We start from the raw sequence: 19,778 nt of genomic DNA, 5'->3' as shown, positions 1-19,778 counted from the left end.
TCTAAAAAAGTAATCAAAGTAATATGTCTATACATGGTGAATAGGACAAACAGTAAAGAGGTTTGCCTACAGTTCAAAGTTCATTCTGGTCCAGATTATTTCACTTCCTTATTTTTGTTTGCATCTTTTTTCTTTCGAGATGAGGAGTGTTCTTGGGTATTAGGTTCTTTTAGTTTCCCTTCCTACTTCTTGTTCTTAGGATGACGTGATGATGTTAAGACCACTTTTACACTGTGTTTGGATTGGGGTGACATTGTAGTTAAGGATGGATGAGAGAATGTAACCTCCATTTGGATCAGGGCAAAGATGAGGGTGAGGGAGCAGGGGAGAAAAAGTTCAGTGAGTAAGTGGTCTTTTGAGGGTTGAAGAGAAAAAAGAGATGAGTGAAAAGAAAGTCACGTAAGATATGTGTTTTTAGTTAGGTGCATTTTTTCATGAATTGATCACACTCATTCACACTCAAGTTAAACATTTTCAAGATTTTTCACAGTGTCTAATTGATTATGCATGAAAAAACACATAGGACTTGATCGATTATGTCCTAAAAAACAGTTGATAATCGATTAAGTATACGACATAATCGATAAACCTATATTTTCAGGAGGATAATTGATTAAGTGTGTGTGTTAAAACGAACATAATCGATTATACTATTCAAATATTCAACATAATCGATTAAGTTCCTTTTTTTAAGGGAATGCATAATCGATTAGACTCCTAAAAATAGTGGATAATCGATTATGTTGTTTTTTAAGACAAAGCATAATCGGTTGTGTTCATCTTTTTTTTTTTCAGTTTTTCTAATTTTTTGTTTTTTATAATTTTTTCTTTGATTTTTTAGGTATTTTTTAGGTATTTTTGTGTTTTTTTTTTGTTTTTGTTCTAATTTAATATTCTGTTTGTATTTATTTTTACTAATACTATTTTTTTCTTATTAATAAGAATTAATAAAATATATTATTTGAAATTATAAATCATTATTTTAGTAATTTTATTTATATTATATTATTCAGAATTCAATTATATATTATAATAATATAGATTTTGATTTATTAATGAGAATAGAAAACCAATTTAAATATTTAAATTCAAAAAATATAAATAATAAGATTCAATTATATATTATAATGATACAGATTTTGATTTATTAATGAGAATACAAAATTCATTTAAATATTTAAATTCTAAAAATATAAATAATAAAATTCAATTGACATATTATAATAATCCAGATTTTAATTTATTAATGAGAATACAAAATTCATTTAAATGTTAAAAATTTAAAAATATAAATAATATAATTAAATTGATATATTATAATAATTCACATTTTGATTTATTAATGAGAATTTGAATATTTATATTCTATAAATAGAAATAATAATATAATTATTATTTTTTTGTTTTATTAATGAGTGTCTATTTTAGTATGAGAATTTAGAATAATAATTATGTTTTTTTATACTACACTATTGAATTAAGATACTGATTCAAATTAAAAATATTTATGTACTTTTATCAATGAGAATCTATTTTAATGATTCAAATTTAAAAGTTATAAATATTTGTTGTAATAAACAATTCATTTTTTTACTGGAATATAAATTAATAAAATAAATAATAATATAATTATATTTAAATATTTAATTTTATTTATTTATTTAAATATTATATTATATTATTTTTTATTTATAATTATAATTTTATATTATTTTAATTGACTAAAATGTGTACAAAATTAATTAATATTTTATTTTTCTATATAAAAAATAAATTTGTAATCTTACAATTTATACCATTAAAAATAATTTAAAATATTTTTTACAACCATCACATCATTCATGTATTTCATTTCAATAAATTTTTTTGGACATTCACTTTATCTTACTTCAATCTAAACACACCCAACTTTCTTTCTAGTTTCTTCTTAAATCCTAAGACTTCAATTTCTGAAGATCCTCAATTTTCTTCTCCCCAGTCCAAACAAAACATTAACATTTATGAATTGGCATGAATAAAGCCTCTTTGTTATCCTCACCTTCACGTTGGATGCTTTTTTACCTTCTTCCTGCTTTTGTCCACCAAGGTGCACTTCTTTTGGGATTCCCAGCAAGATAGAATCTCTACAGTACAAGTGAAACATTGGGGAAGTTATAGGTCCAGTAAGGAGTTCCAGATGGAACTGCAAATATGTCACTCTTCCTTGGGTAACAAAGAAGCATAACAAATTTAATTTTCGTAAGAATAATACATTTCTCCAAAAATACTTTTCTCTAGAAGAGTATTAATTCGTTCTATGATTATCTCTAAGATGATTTTTTTATGAGAATGCAACAAAAATTAAAAAAAACAATTACTAACAATTTAGCCATTTCACACTTTTTGGAAGGTTTAGAACGAGATCTTCAGAGTGTAAAAAGAAAAGGCCTAAAATTAGTTTCCCCACATTTCCATTGTGTATCTGTTGCACATTGAAAATTAGATCATGACAAAACATGTCTAAGTTATGAAGCCATGAGGAGGGTTCCAAGAATTCTAAAAAATCTGAAGTCATAGGGTACACTACATCCGAAAGTAATGTTAGTAAAGTGTCAAACTGACTACATTTTACAGTATCCTACCAGCTAAAAGTGGGTCTGTACATAAAATTTCTGTTAGAATTTTAACGTCAATATTGGTGACTATTTTTCGTTGTATTTCTGAAATTTTCACTGTCTAACCTATCACAAAAAAACAAAACCATGAAAATATTCGTCTAACTGGTAATATTCTGGCCATTATTTCTTTCTCTATCCTAAATATTCATTCTAGAGGCATGAATATGAAATCTTCGCAAGGAGCACCTCAAATGGCGGTTTGAATCAAATATTCTGCAAAGCTATGATAAGGCTTGGGCAATCATGGAACGATAAGAGAGCTGCTGTTCATAAAGGCCACGGAAGATCTTGTATTTGACATCATGGTACTTTTTGACCGTTGGATTCTTAGATGGATGAATGACCTGCAAAAATTCATGAAATCTGTTAGCCGTTCAGGAAAAAAAACTAGGAGCATTGGTTTTATTTCGTTTACAAAAACATCTACAGACAACAAGGCATGCGAGTAGAAAATCTGGTCATCCACCAAAGGCCATTGAAATTTAATATCTGGACTCATCCATTGATCTCTGTACTTCTGTAACAAATCATAGGTATCTGTTCTTTTCTAACTACAGACTAGGAAGCATAACATCCAAACTATTTAGTAAATATTCTGCACATACAAAATGTAAATTCAGTAATAGTTTCACAAGGAACTAATCTATTGTATATGCAGAGTCTGCCGTAAACTATTAAATATTTTTTTATACCATGGAGATATATATTATAAATTTGAACTAATACTACGTTATTTATTCTAATTTAACAACAAATTTCAGTTCCTAATACTTCCAACTTTAGCATCAAATTCCTCAAATGTTGATGACACCATTCAGAACTATATGAAAAGTACTACCACTACACCTAATTTAATGCAATTGACCTTGATTTCTAATCTGAAATTAAAAAAAAAATTAATTGTACTTTTTTATTTTTCAGTATTTAAACACTGAAAAATCCACACCTCGCCAGGTGCATTCAGGGCTTTCATGGCCTCGCCAAGATTATGATATTTCCTTGTAGCAACAGCACCCAGAATAGCCGCACCTAAGAGCACAGATTCACTTTCCCTTGGAAGAATTATGGGGCAACCTGGGAAAATTATAAACAAGATCCATTAAAACTAACATACCAATGTCTATAAAAATGATTCATTATCCTTAAGAAAACAAAACATGAAATAAAGCTTCAACTACCATTTATGTCATTCCTTATCATTTATAGGAGCATTCGATCCCAAAACTATTGTCACTGACAAAGTTTGTGATACTGGCATGGGTGTTCAAAATTCTGAATTGGGTACACCAACCAAAGTTTAGATTGGTTCATATTCATCTTAACTACAGGATTTGGTTTAAAAAAAATAATGTTCAGTTCAGTCCAATTTAAACCCACCATGTAGAGATATATAGGACATAAAATCGTGTTCAAATACTTAGATTCTACATATATCACACATAAGATTGAAGCTATAGATTCATTATCACTTTTTCCTATTGTGAATTTATTGCATTTCTTTTTGTTATTTTACTGTAGTTATATTACAAAACCAGAACAACCCCAGATAATAATAACTAAGGAGGAAGGAATGGAATAGTAAACAAAACAGTGAAGTATTATTTACTTCGAGGGGGAAATTGTGTAAGGAAGAAACTCTGCTACTGCCAGAGCTAAGCTCTACAAAGAATCTACATTATTTACAAATGTCATAATTCCCCAAATGAAGACACCCCTTCTCACCCACGTACCCCCCTATTTGTTATCAGCCTCCCTTCACTTTTGGTTTTTTTTCTTTCCCTCCCTGCCAGCTTAGTAATTTCTTCCACTCTCTCTCTATTCCTCCTAGTACAACTTTCCAAACTTAGGGCCCATGAGACAACTGATGGTTTGGACCCCATGAATTGTATAGGTCCTAAACAAGTTAGCACTGGATAAGATAAAATTTGAAATATCACAGCTATTACAATTGTTAGTTTTAGCTATTAGTTTCTATTCACTTGAAACACCAACACCACAGAAACAAACCAAACACTGAACTATGGATTGGTTTGTAAAATACATGGAAGAGTAAAGAATGTTCTTTTTTTCCGGGTTGCCATTAAACCAAACCTTGAACTAGCATAACTTTGTTAACAACTTAAATTGGAGTGCACTTTGTGTCCCTTTTTACATAGAATAAGATCCATAGTATGAAACACAAGAATAAGAGTATCTGAGCTTGAGCAAATATGCTCTTCGCCCCACTCCTCAACACATACCAATAATATCAGCATGTTCCTGAATGAAGATAGAATTCTTTGAAAGGCCACCACACGCAAGTAGTGTGCTGATCTGCAGGCAAAGGCAGAGCAATTATGGTAATAATATTCATCAACTCTGCATCAACAGACAGGAGTAATGACTTTGAAGCATAACAGGGATATACAACAATTATGCAAATAATTTGTAGCTACTGGTAAGGATATTACTAAAATGATGTTAATAACCAAATAATAAAATATGATCCTTACATGTCCGACAGTAGATCAATTGTCTCACGGACCAAAGGTTTGGATGGAAGGTATACACAGGGCTAAAGAAAGTGGTTAAGGTGGCAGGCCAAGTGGAAGTCCAGAGTAGCATCCACCGTGCATAGTAAACTGAGAATGATAATTTAGGAGAGGTTGGCTAGAGGAGAGAGTGCGTATGATAGTACATCAGTAAGCTTATGATAGAGATGTGTTTTCTTAGGAAGCTTTTCCCTGGGAAAATGTTAACAGTAGCTATTCTACCTTTCTGTTCTTTTTCCTCCACAGGTAATCTCATTATGCTTTGAGGCACATATAAAATACAACAGAATATATTTTGGTTTTATTATAATTTTGGGTTCCCATTAAATGGCATATACAAAATTGAGCACCATAGAATAACTTCCTTGCCTCCACTATAATCTGAGCATTAAGCTAGGATTTCTCTCCCATAGCAGAATGGGTTTTCTAAGTGTAAATTATAATCAATTTTCAGGCTCATGCTTAAAAGCTTAAGAATTTCAATCAAGTAGTTTTTTAAACCAAAGGTATCGATACTATTAAACCTTAAGCCCCCAGTAAAGTAGAATATGATTTTATTTTTCTCTAAACTTGTCGATACAACCAGTGAGCAACATACTTGTGGCAAATCATGATGTGGTTGAATATTTTCAATTCAACCACAGAAATGGGTGTGGTAAATTCCTTTCCCAAGTTTTGCATTAGACATATTATGACTTGATTACCTAATATATGACCACTCCTACAAAAAAAACTAATTACTGTAGTTTATAATTATGCATAGAGTATTTCCTTATTCATCATGTACATGTAATTAGGATTTCTTCTAATTTCCCTCTCACTGTTACTTCGTATAGATTTGTAGCCTAAAATATTCAGGTTAGCGTTTATTCCATGTCAAAATGTGTTGTACTTGTACCTTCTGCGGTAAATTAAAATATACTTTTTTTCAGTTCCTTTTGAACTCTAACCCCCAATAAATAATAATCACCGCCTCCATATCATTGATAGTTATGGAACACTGGTATTGGATTTAGTTATGCACCTATGGACAGTGTTCAAGACCTACCATTTGCTCTACACTTAAAAATTACAGAAAAGAACAACCATCAGTTTTAAAAAATAGAGTGGAAACAAAAAATAGTCATCTATTGCTTGTTAACTTCACCATAAGTTTTTTTTTTCTTTTTGTGGGCTCTAATATGCACATGCTCACCTTAAAGGATGCCTGATGCTAGCAAAACAACATTATAGCAAGGTGTATTTTCGTGGATATGAGCATGTGATAAGAATCCTCAGAGAACCATAATACAAAAACTAGTTGTTTTAGTTGAGTTCAAGGCCTTGTAAACTTTATAAACCCACACTAGAATTCCATGCTTAAAATGTGAAACCCAAGTGGCACACCCTACAATTTGATTCTAACAGCGTAAACATGAAATGGATATGGATGTTAAAAACAGACCAACCCAAAGAACAAGCGATAACCTCAAACATGTAATAGCATTGTAATCCTTACTTTGTGACCATTAGCATTGCAATGCTCTACAATGTGACGTGTGCCATATGCAATGCCCTGCACAGCTGCCAGGTAAAGAAGAGCCAACTGTTTCTCACTTGTGTCAAGTGTCAAACCATAGATGACACCTTTTGCTTTTGGATCTGCAAGGGGAGACCTGGTCCATAATATACATATATATATCAGCCTACTATTTGGAAGCCACTATGGCATGACAGGTTTGTCACCAAATACCTATTCCCATGAAAGTCAGGAAGAACATGTACATCTTCAGTCAAGGCAGCAACAAAGGGTAGGTTCTGCTCAACTATCACTGTTTCCAACATCTTGTTCAGAAGCTCAAACACTGAAATATCTGGAATATTAAAGCATGAAGAATTAGTATTAAGACATCTCCCAAAATCAGACTTGTTAATATAAATATTTAGTATGTTCCAAATTAAGAAAAAAACTTACTTTGGGAAGCAGCTCGATTTGCAAGGAGTGTAGAAGCAGCATGATTTTCGATTATATGATCCAATAATGCACCAGTAGCACTCTGCCCACCTTCGGTTAGCCAATATTCTGGTACCATTGCTGAAAGTTCGGATAAAGAAAAAAAGCACCACAAGATAGAAGTGGCAAGAGAAGCAATGGTGAGTGCTTTAATAAAATGGAATAGGGTAAAAATTAAACTGGATATCCTTCAGGTGATTCTGTCAAATGTAAACTCTAACTTAATGCTTACTTTTTATCTCAATATCAATGTTCCACAAAAAGGAACTAGTCACAAGTAGCCAGACAATATATTTACAAAGACTCGTATATAGTTTTAACATGAATACAGTAACAAAAATATAAAATATCGATAAAAAGAGACAAGCATTAAACCCAAATGAATAAATTCCATATCCATGTTCCAACCAGAGCGAATTTTATCCAGGATATTTCAACCACAACCAAGAAATTTACAACTATTATAAAGAAAAGGAAATTTTCATTTCTCACTTGAAACTACTCTCAACCATCTTACAATTAAAAATGTTTAAACTGTACGAATTGCCACTGCAGATACCCCAATAATCAACAAACCATGATTGTTTCAAATGTGTCTAATCCAAAAGAAAAAGGTACAATGTCATCCACAATTGAGATTTAATTCATAAACTAGAGAAAATAGTGCAGTGTACCTGACCAAAATGGACCCCAAACCCCTGGAATAAACAATTTGCTCTGGGATACAGCCATATGGCATGTAGAAGTTCCACAAACTAACACCATACGATTGCAAATAGCTTCCTTGTCATGTTCTAAGGATACAGAAATTATTTTAGTTAAGAAACACAACACAACTACTTTATCCAAATCTTAAATTACAAGTGTAAAGTATAGGATAACAACCTTCAGCTTCTGATGGTGGCACACTTTCAATTACCCCCACACCACCAGCATGAGCATCTATGAGTGATGTCCCAACAGGAATCCCCGGTACCAGACCCAGTTCCTGAAATTTTCAACCCATCAAAAGTATTTAAAAAAACAGCCAAGCCAAAGAAGTTTGTTACATCAACCTGAACCAATCCCTATAGATGGAGGAAGGTAGTGTTCACTCTTCCAACTAAGCAATGTATGTTAGCTTTGTCAGTGAACCTCAAGGAAGCACCAGTTCAACTTCAAATTAATAAACATTATTCAATACATAAGTTCTTGCCTTTGCTGCTGCAGGAGTAAGACCAGAACCCAGAGGATGGCCAGGGAAAGCAACACTTCGTCCTGTCATTATGATTCATTACCAAGTTAAGCAGTGAGAAGACAGAAGCAGCAAAGAATGGCACAAACATAGATGATTAATCATAAGCTTACTGACACCAGTTTTCATTCGATCAACTGATCAAGCATGAACATGAGGACTCTTTAATAAATGAGAAATTAATAACATTCAAGTTTAATCATAAATAGTCATGTTGATTTGATACAACATTGTTTCTTCATACATATTGAACTACCAAAGGGAGAAAAGAATTGAGCTCAATATAAAGCTATGGTGGACTGACACAGTTTGCAGTTGCACAAAATGACAAGATTATTTCCTGAAATTTAAAAATTGCTAGACATGTACCAAATATTTGATATAAGTATAACCCTGGTCTAAGAAGTTATTAATTGTACGAAAACTTCATATTTAAAGTTTAGACAGAAAAATTCATTTACAGATAGGGAATACAAAATTATGTAGAACTTACTCCAAATGGTGAGAATCCATTACTCAAGAAAAAAGTTTAATTTAACTCAATCTGTTTAATAATATTTTCTGGATATATAATTTATCAGTCCATCTATTGAATTTAAATTTCTTATTAAGTATATCAAAAGTCTGTAAATTTTTAAACAAATTAAAAATTAGTTAACAATTCATAAATTAACTTTATTCCAATGTATTGTGTACATTGGAAGAAGTAAACATTGACTATAAAATTATATACTGATTAATTTTATCTATAAATTAGCATGGATGATCATTAGATAGTATTAAATTATTTAATGGCTATATTTGTTAAACTCGTGTTATATAAAATGTTATTGAGCGAAATGTCCAAGACTTACACCTATAGTAAATGAGCTTCTTCCTTCCTCTAAAATTTCATATGCTTTTACCTAATAGGTTAAACTTTTTGAGATAGTGAGTTGTTTCTGTTTATATACTATCAAAGCCTCTATGAACAAACGAAAGTGTTGAGCCATTCATCAGTGTGTGTGTGTCCATTCAAAACCAAAAACAACATGGGGAGGGTAGATGTGTAATATAAAAACATTTTACGAACTTTGGTCAAGCAACTTAATCTTTTGAGAGTTGATTCTTAACAAGGCCAATGTTAATGAAATGAATACCTATCTTAGCATGATGTCCTTCAATAAGATCACCCAAACCAATTTCCTCCCAAAAGTCATCATCCCATCCACAAGCTTCCATATCTCGAGAGTTTTTATCATTGACATGATGCATGTGTGCATGACCCAGATAAGTCCATTTACAAACAGTGGTGCATAGACTGCGAGTATCATCCCCGGTCGCCCTAAAGATTTCTAAAAATTAATCCAAATGAAGAGCCACTAGACTAGAACACAAATTGATCTTGAACATAGAGAAGACTTTAACTACATAGATTACCTGTATGACAACCAATCACTCAAGTCCATCCACCTGAAAACCATTGACCAAGATTCTTGCAAATTTTCTTTAACCCATAGAAGCTGAAAAGTTAGATTGTATTAAATAAAATTTGTTAGAAACTTATATTTCTAACTGTTGGCCTTCCATTAATTTATTAAAACATTGGTTGAGTGATGTTTTGATCTGTCTTGCAATATCCATAATGTGATCAATGAATATTAGACATCACATGGTGAGTGTAGTCGAATGGTGTAGTCTATAATTGAATGGAAATCGTGTGGGTCGAAACATCTTCAACTCTTAATGAAAAAGGTGTTATTTAAATGGACATGGCTCTGAATGAAAAGTCATAAACGAACCAGTGGAGCCATTTAAGAAAAGGAAGGTCCAATCTCTACTTTCTCTATATATACATGTCTTTGGAACATATGGTAGAGACTTCTGATCTACATACACTTACCAATGAAGTTTTAAAAAGGGTAGGAAATATCATATCTTACGAATCCAGGAAATCTAAGACAATCCAGTGAACTCATGTTGATGAAACAATGGCCTCAGGAGATAAATACCATAGACCTTTCATAATATAGTTGGTATTTCAAATTCATGTAACTATGATCCAATTAACAACTTATGATTGTGAAAATATAACAAAGATTTAATAAAGTCATAATTGAATCAATAAAACTAGTGAAACATACTAAAGAATATAAATTATAAAAGAAATAATGTATTATATGAACAAGCTGGATTGTGCACAACTAAACAGTTTAGTAGTTTCAACTTTCAAAAGGTAAATTCTATCCAATATAATTTTTTTCCTGACAAGTTTATTTAAACATTAAACTCCAAAAAGTTCAAACAAAAAATCAACTATACAAGTTTATCTAATGGAATTAACAAAACAAAAAGTTTGAAGAGCAAAAAATTTTTTGTTTAAGATAATCCGGTAAATTGTGTCTGGCAGGTCACCCACTCAAATTAATTATGATGTTCCTAACTTCACCCAGTATGGAATACAAGGTCCTATCCCAGTTCCAGATGTGCCATTTAACACTTTCAGAAATCATTGCAAACAACAGATATGCATTCATTCCAATAGTCTGCAGTTAATTTTTTTACAGCGAAACACCATGTAAGCCAGAGATTGATTACAATAAAACTTATTAGACAGTATATTGTGTACAGTGACCAGAAGTGAAATGATGGAACTGGTTCAGATAGTACCTTCGGAGGCTCCATTTCTGGTGAAACAGCTCCTCCACAATACTCCAATACAGGTGATTTAGAGGAATTGATCCTTTCAGCTTGTTCTACGGCTCGATGATCCATCCATACAATAACATTTCTTCTTGAATCACCACTCAAAGAAACCGAAACGGGTGAGCTGTCAGAATCCACTGCAACTGTTGTAATACATGAACAATGTTACATTCAAATAAAACTAAATAGTTTGATACAGACCAACACAGAAAATAAGAGAAAGGAGGTAAACGTGGTATATTATTGATACTGAAAAAGGGAAAATACAGTAGGAGGCTACTGTCCAGAGCTATGCTCCTATAGAGAATTAGCATTCTCCATTCTGCAAAACTGCAATATTCTTTTTTTCCCCCATTCTCATGCTAGGCTGTGCCTATAAGGATACACGCCTCACACACCCACAAATCCCGTAACTAACTATCACCCAACCTTTTCTTTCTCTCTCTCTCTCTCTGCCACCTCATCATGCTCTGTTAGCCTTTTCAATTCTGTTTCTCCTAGTGTACACACGCCATATTCTAGGCCTATGTAAACCTGGATCAGCTTGAACATTCTTTTGGGCCCATGAATCATTTTGGGTTCTATCAATTCCACCTTCTTGAGATACAACCTTGTCCTCAAGGTTAAAAGCGGGAAATTGATTGAGAATTGTGAGTTCATCTTCCCATGTTGCTTCATCTTTTGATTTGCCTTGCCACTTGATCAAACACTGCTTCACCTCGTCGTCCTGCCGAGACTCTGTTCTGCTAGCTAACACCAATTATGGTTCTGCTGTCTCAACAATTTCACCAGACAGACTCTCAAGAAGGTCTTTCTCCACCTGGCAAGTTCCCACTGCTTTCTTCAGTAAGGACACATGAAATACTGGATGAATACGTGAGCTGTCAGGTAGTTGAAGCTTGTAAGCAACTGAACCAATGCATTCCAACACTTGGAAAGGTCCATAAAATCTAGCAGACAATTTAGGATTGATTCGATGAGCTACGGATTGCTGTCTATGTGGACGTAATTTCACAAAAACCCAATCCCCCACTTCAAATTTCTGGTCATGTCGCTTCTTATCAGCTTGAGCCTTCATCCTAACTTGTGCTCTAAGTAAGTGGCCTTTTAATTGTCGTAACGCTTCATCCTGGTCCAACAGCTCCTGCTGAACAGCCTCTACCTTAGTTTCTCCGACAGCAAATCGAAGTAAAGTTGGGGGTTTGCGTCCATAAACGATCTCAAATGGGGTGACCCCAATGGACTCATGAAAGGTAGTATTATACCAATACTCCGCCCAATGCACCCACTGGATCCATGTTCGTGGCTGGTCAGCAATAAAACACCGTAAGTACGTCTCTAAGCAACGGTTAACGACCTCTGTTTGTCCATCCGTTTCGGGATGATAAGCTGTACTCATGGTAAGGTGAGTTCCCTGCAACTTGAACAACTCCTTCCAAAAGTTGCTGACAAAGATAGGATCGCGGTCACTTACAATAGACTTCGGTGTTCCATGTAAACGAACCACTTCCTTGGTAAAGTGTTCTGCTACCACTCTAGCTGTGTACGGATGCTTGAGGGGAATAAAATGAGCATACTTGGATAGGCGGTCCACGACCACAAACACCGAGTCAATTCCCTTCACCTTTGGTAATCCATTGATAAAATCCATGGATAAGTCATCCCAAATTTTTTCTGGAATAGGTAGAGGCTGTAATAATCCACCGGGAGTGGTTGCCAAGTACTTCTGCCTCTGACAAACATCACAACTCCTGACGTATTCTTGAACAGCTCGTTTCATCCCTATCCAATAGATGTTGGCAGCCAACTTCCTGTAGGTACGGTAAAAACCCGAATGCCCTCCTTGAGGGGTGGCATGGAATTCGTGAAACAGCTTTGGGATCCACATGGACTGAGCTGAAATTACTAAGCGCCCTTCATAGTATAAAACCCCTTCTCTATATGAGAAACCAGGTTTACTTGTGGTATTTGCTTTGAGTGCTGCAATGATAGTAGCCAAAGCCTCATCTTGATGAACCTCCTCCATTAACTGCCCTCCGTCACTCCACACAAGGTAAGAAATTAAAGAATGCAACTCCCCTGTCTCGTACATTCTGGACAAAGCATCTGCCCCTCCGTTCGTGGCCCCTGGTTTATAAACAATGTCAAACTGGTACCCCAAAAGCTTGGCAGCCCAATTCTGTTGGTCCATGGTGGAAATCCGCTGATGCAATAGCTGCCGCAGACTCTTTTGATCAGTATATACAATAAATTGCCTACCTAACAAATAAGGGCGCCAGTGCTGCACAGCCAAGACAATTGCCATCAATTCCTTTTCATATGCTGACTTTGTCTGATTTCTTTCACTCAAAGCCTTGCTAAAAAAAGCCACAGGTCTGGAATTCTGCATAAGAATTGCCCCTACTCCACAGCCCGAAGCATCACTTTCAATGATGAAAGGTTGTGAAAAATCAGGTAGAGCAAGAACTGGGGCTGTTGTCATCTTTATCTTCAAAGTGTCAAATGCTAGCTGAGATCTAGGATTCCAGGTGAATCCATCTTTCTTGGTCAGCTCCGTCAGGGGACGTGCTATCCTCCCATAGTCCTTGACAAATTTCCGGTAATATCCGGTAAGTCCCAGAAAGCCTCGCACACCTTTCACATTTTTGGGAGTTGGCCAATTGATGATACTAGCAATCTTGGCAGGATCCATAGTCACCCCTTGTTGAGAAACCACATGACCCAAATACTTTATTGAACACTGAGCAAAAGCGCACTTCTTCCTGTTGACAACCAACTTCTGGTCACGTAAGATCCTCAACACTGTGGAAAGATGCTGAAGATGGGATGGCCAATCGTGACTGTATACCAGTATATCATCGAAGAAAACCAACACAAATCTTCTAAGCATGGCTCGAAACACCTCATTCATTAGGGACTGAAACGTAGACGGAGCATTCATCAGGCCAAAAGGCATTACCAAATACTCGTAGTGCCCCTCATGTGTGCGGAACGCCGTCTTGTGGACATCTTCACCTCGCACCAACACTTGGTGATACCCGGATCTGAGGTCAAGCTTGGAAAAATACATAGCTCCGTGCAACTCATCAATCACGGGAATTGGAAACTTATCCGGCACGGTTGCTTTATTCAAAGCCCTATAATCCACACACATTCGCCACGATCCATCCTTCTTCTTCACCAAAATAACAGGGCTAGAAAAAGCACTCTGACTGTGGCGTACTAACCCTGCTTGCAGTAATTCTTTGGTCTGTTTTTCTATTTCATCTTTGTGATGATGGGAATAGCGATAGGGTCGAACATTTACCGGACCTTGTCCTTCCAACAGGTTGATTCTGTGTTCTATTTGTCGCCTTGGTGGTAGTCCAACGGGCGTTGTAAAAATTTCTGCAAACTGCTCCAATAAATAGTCGAGCTGCTGTTTCTGAATTGGAGTCAAACTCGTCATCTCAGTGGTCTGTGCAACTCTGTTCTGGGGCACCAATTCAGAGGCAAAAAACCATTCCTCAACCCACTTACGTGTGTTTCCCACAAAGCTTTGTAAAGCTATTTGTGCAGTATGTTTTGTGCTCTGTCCCTGTACCATGACCCACTCTTTGTTGTGTTGGAATCTCATGGTCTGCTTTCCCCAATCCACCACCATTTCTCCTAAGGTAGCCAGCCACGACATGCCCAAAACCACATCAATGCCTTCTAAATCAAACAGCAAGGTATCCACAAATAATTTAATTCCCTCTAATTCAATTTCCACCTGCTTACATTCTCCTCTGGCTACAACCTTATGACCATCTCCCAAGCGAATTCTCATTTCCTTAGCGAGTTCCACTTCCCATCCCATGGTTTGAACCAACCTCTTAGAAATGAAGTTGTGTGTTGCCCCACTGTCAACTAAAATCACAATGGGTACTCCCTTAATTGCACCTTCCAATTTCATTGTCTGGGGTTGAACAGTACATGTCTGCAGGCTCAATACAGTGCATTCACCATCAATTTCCAGGTTCTCTTCTTCCATCTCCGTTGAAATCAAAGCCTGCGCTTCACCTTCTTCCTCAGATTCTTCTAACACCATTATCCTCAATTGTTTATCCGGACATTGGTGAAGGGGGTGAAATTTCCCCCCACACTTATAGCATAACCCTTTCTGCCTTCTTTCCAAAAGTTCCTGGTAAGGAAGATGGCGGATTCCACGATCCTTCTGTGTTGCACGTGATTTTTCTGTCGCTGGTAGCCGCCCCTGTTTTTCATCGTTGTTTTGGATCATTACCCAGCCTTGACCCTGTTCACGGCCCACAGAAACTGGCCCATTCATAGTGGGGTGGGTCGACTTATTGTATTGACCAGACCCATACCCGAATCGGGGACCCATACCTTTCGACCCAGTGGCAACCCGATTGCGACCCTGCAACTCGTTCTCTACTGCCTTCGCCAATGTAATGAGGCGTGAACGTGGCAACGGCCCCATCGCACGCATACTCCTCACTCTCGCACGAATATCATCGCGCAACCCATGGATGAAATACCCAAAATATTGTTCATCTGGTAATTTTGGGATCTGGGCTATTAAACGTTCAAATTCCAGAACGTAGGTGTCCACTGAACCATTCTGCTGGAGTGAAGACAATTGTTCAAAGACATCTCCCTCACTAGTGCTTCCATAACGCTCCAGCAACTCTTGGATGAGTTTCTCCCAAGTCAAACCAGAATCCAGATGCAGCAGAGAATTGAAGAAATGAATTGTAGATCCCTCCATACAAAGATGGGCTAAGTTCACTCGTACCTCAGGACTGGTTTCCATGACATGAAAATAGACCTCTGCTCTAGCAATCCATCCAGCAGGGTCTTCACCAGTGAACATCGGCAGTTCGACCTTCTTCACTGATTGACGAAACTCGTCCAACAGTTCTCCGTTCAGCTTCAACCATCCTGAGCCAAACGTCGGTCCGCCGGAATCTCCTCTTTCCTCACCGTTCCGATTCTTGTTTCCGCTACTGCCTGTCTCCTTGTCTCCATCAGTCCGCTTCAATTGCAAACTCTGGCTCAGCATCGCCAATAGTTGTTCCTGGTTACTCTCAGCCTTCAATTGCATTGTGTTGAGTGTTGCACGTAGGTTAGCAACTTCATTTTCCAGAGCAGATACTTTGGCTTCCATCTTCTTCGGTGGCATTCGTCAGAATTGTCAAACCTCCTAGCACTGGTTTCTTCCTCGCAGATCCGGCAGGTCGGACCAGTTTGATACAGACCAACACAGAAAATAAGAGAAAGGAGGTAAACGTGGTATATTATTGATACTGAAAAAGGGAAAATACAGTAGGAGGCTACTGTCCAGAGCTATGCTCCTATAGAGAATTAGCATTCTCCATTCTGCAAAACTGCAATATTCTTTTTTTCCCCCATTCTCATGCTAGGCTGTGCCTATAAGGATACACGCCTCACACACCCACAAATCCCGTAACTAACTATCACCCAACCTTTTCTTTCTCTCTCTCTCTCTCTGCCACCTCATCATGCTCTGTTAGCCTTTTCAATTCTGTTTCTCCTAGTGTACACACACCATATTCTAGGCCTATGTAAACCTGGATCAGCTTGAACATTCTTTTGGGCCCATGAATCATTTTGGGTTCTATCATAGTCCATGCTGTAAAAGGGAGAGGGAGCAACAATTTCAAAACTATATCATACCAAGAGAACAAGTAGCTGCAAATCCCAGACCCTGTACTTCTGTTGGTGCAACTTTAGCTTTAGAGCAAGCTGCTTTTACAGCTGCACAAACTGCAAGCCATATATCTGTAGAGGATTGCTGTTTAGAACAAAAAGATGAATCTACATTATAAAATATATATACATGTGTGTGTATGTATATTAAATCATTGAAAGTAGAAACCGCCAATACATATCCAACTCAACAAGAACTAAATGTAAACTTATGAATCATTCCTTCCCCATTTTCAAACTCAACATAAAATATATACCAATAGAAATGAAATGAAAGATGAATACGATTGATTTCAACTTAGAGAGACAAGGTTCGAACGTGAAACTCTAGTGATCCAGAAACTTTAGTATAATATATGGCCTCTAGAGTACTGAACACCAGACACACAAATTTGGGACTGTTAATACACTTCCTTGCAAATGACCAATAAGTAACAGTAAACAAATCCTGAGCACTTTCCCTTAGATTTTCAGAACCAACTAAACGAGGTAGGGAAGAGAATTCCTGTCCTATATTTATGAAGCGAATATGTAATGTTATTTCTTTCAAAGGCTGTAATTGATTACTGTTAAATATGTGATTTGAAAGAACAAAATTTATTCAAGACTGATTGTCACTTTGACAGATTGAAGGTCATCTCTGGAAAATATCTACTAGGTTTATCATTATTCACTGTCAGCTTCAACAACTAACTAGCTAATACATTTACTAAGTCTCTCAAGGGATCTTGTGTTGATGACATCTGTAACAAGTTTGTCTCATATGATACATATACTCCAACTTGAGGGGAGTGTTAGAGATATGATTTCATTACATTAAATAGGGACATATGATATGATTTAATAGGGAAATATCTTACCAAATATTTCTCATTATTAGATATTGATTTTGTTCCTTACTATTGTATATCTTTTTCATTATAAATAAGAATACTCATGGGTGTGCCCAACACATGGAATTCATTATATTCTTTTTTGGTTTCTCTCTTCTCGACATGGTAACATAGTGGTACTATCTTCTGTGACTTGTTTTGTCACTAGTCCTTTTAACAATTACTATTACACCAGCTTCACCCTCCAGGTAATCATTTGGATAAACTGAAAGTCATTTTCCCAAACAAAACTACCTCAACACAGGCACCATCTTTCCATATCTGAATTGGGCTGCTTGACAAACCAAGAAGCTTTCCTTTCTCGTCAAACAGACCTGTATTAGCAGCATAGCATCATCAGTAAAAGGACCGATCATTTATACTATCTTGCCATATCTAATGACTAAATAGCTTATTAGCATACACGTATACTGCTTGCAGCACAAAACTACCTAAGCATGGCTGATTTAACAAAAACTACCACTTTTATTCAAAATGAGGAAGGTCAACATGTAAAAATGGTCACTAATTGTATGAAAAGTTGAAAACAACGGGAAAATAAAAAGGTAGAAGTGATATAACTTTCAAAAAATACAACAACAGCTAAAGCCTTACCTAAAGGGTGAGGTCATCCACATGAATATAACCTCCAAAAATAAATAATTAAAGATTTTTAATTTGCATGAAATCCTGGGTTTCAACCTCGTTAGAGCTGTTGTACACCAATAAAATGAGGATTAAGTTATTTAATATCAAAAGTTCTGAATGACCATTTGAAGTGATAGAACTAGTCTACTTCTAGAGATCTCTACAAACTCTCTCATAACACTTTTAAGAGAGAAAAATAGAAAGAAAAAATTATGAGTTTCTCTATAACCTAAAATTAAATTATGTACTAACTAAAAAATAAAATTTATATTAGTTATAAAAGAGTTTATACATACAAACTAAGTTTAAAGTAATGAAGAAGCTAATTTCAATTTTTCTACTTTTTTTTTTTGCGGTCATGTTCTTACTTTTCTCCTAAAAGTTAATTATAACAACTTGGACAAATTTCAACAAAGTGAACGTGTTAAAGAAAAGGACAATAAAAGTACAGGGTTTAAGAGTTCATTGCTCCCAATGCTAATTTCATCTCAGTTGCTACCGGCCACTGTTTAGCAACTGAACACATAAAAACTTGACGTTGAAAAATGAACATCGTCAAACACATCCAATGCGTCAAAACATTATAATTCACTATTCATTTCAACAGAAAATTCCAAGATAAAATTCGCGATGTGTTTGGTGGAAGCGAACCTGCACGAGCGCTTCCGGTCCCAACGTCGACGCCGAGGAATACCGAACGAGAAGGTTCGTCGGGAGAGGAAGAAGCGGCCATTTCTAAGGGAAGAGAGTGTGTATCGGACGAAACCCTTCTTGTGCCGGAAATTATTGCTAGCTTTATCTTTGTCTCTATTTATCTTTGCTCTGATTTGCCTTCTTTCCCTATCAGATATCTCGAATATCGATTGTCAGCATTCACCGATCATCACTGCTTTTATTACCTGTAATCTCCTCTGTGCTATGGTCCCAGATTTGACAGCGGTAAGAAACACGTAGCTGGATATACAAAGTCTAAAGTACCCTTTTCATTCTTTTTTTTTTCTCTTAGAAACTTTTGTTTTGATTCTTTTTTTTTTGTTTTTAGAACTTTGTCCTAATATTTTAATTTAAAAATCAATTTAATTTATTTAACGTTTCATATTTTAAAATAATGTAATATATTGATTTTAAATTTATAACTAAGTTTTATAATCATCGATCTAATGGTTTTAATTTATAAAAAATCTTCTATATGAATAATTCTTGTAAAACTGGTATGTGTGACTGGAACATCTATCTATTTGTGGGATTAACAACTGTGATTATTCCGGTAAGAGACTTTAAATTTAATTATTATTTTTTAAATTATTTCAATTGTATTATCACATAAAATCAAGTTTTCATATAACAGGACATTGATATAATTTCGACACACGAATTTAAATATTATACAATGTGTTTCAATTTATTTAAAAAAAAATATTTTTCCAGATTGCTTAAAAAAAATTG

The 19,778-nt window shown here is 35.4% G+C and overlaps 1 protein-coding gene across 2 annotated transcripts; it reads right to left on the bottom strand.

Moving 5' to 3' along the window:
• Positions 1-1,774: 1,774 nt before the first annotated feature.
• Positions 1,775-19,247, bottom strand: LOC137807359 (uncharacterized). 2 transcript variants are annotated; one of them, XM_068607970.1, is made up of 16 exons: positions 18,984-19,247; positions 17,940-18,019; positions 16,780-16,897; positions 11,065-11,243; positions 9,835-9,917; positions 9,555-9,739; positions 8,377-8,438; positions 8,067-8,169; positions 7,856-7,975; positions 7,143-7,262; positions 6,921-7,041; positions 6,687-6,843; positions 4,898-4,970; positions 3,604-3,731; positions 2,844-3,001; positions 1,775-2,123 (listed from the first exon to the last, which is right to left on the bottom strand). In XM_068607970.1, the coding sequence occupies exons 1-15, from the start codon at positions 19,063-19,065 to the stop codon at positions 2,879-2,881; spliced, it is 1,734 nt and encodes a 577-aa protein (XP_068464071.1). In that variant the 5' UTR covers positions 19,066-19,247; the 3' UTR covers positions 1,775-2,123; positions 2,844-2,878. The 2 variants fall into 2 exon arrangements, with proteins under 2 accessions (XP_068464071.1, XP_068464072.1); XM_068607971.1 differs by lacking the exon at positions 1,775-2,123 and having other exon boundaries at positions 2,534-3,001; positions 16,780-16,884; positions 18,984-19,200.
• Between the last annotated feature and the right edge of the window lie 531 nt (positions 19,248-19,778).

This window comes from Phaseolus vulgaris, chromosome 3 (assembly GCF_000499845.2).
Source record: "Phaseolus vulgaris cultivar G19833 chromosome 3, P. vulgaris v2.0, whole genome shotgun sequence".
In the NCBI taxonomy this organism is placed as follows: domain Eukaryota; kingdom Viridiplantae; phylum Streptophyta; class Magnoliopsida; order Fabales; family Fabaceae; genus Phaseolus; species Phaseolus vulgaris.
The sequence above is the reverse complement of the archived record's forward strand: the minus strand, read 5'-3'. Positions and strand labels throughout refer to the sequence as shown.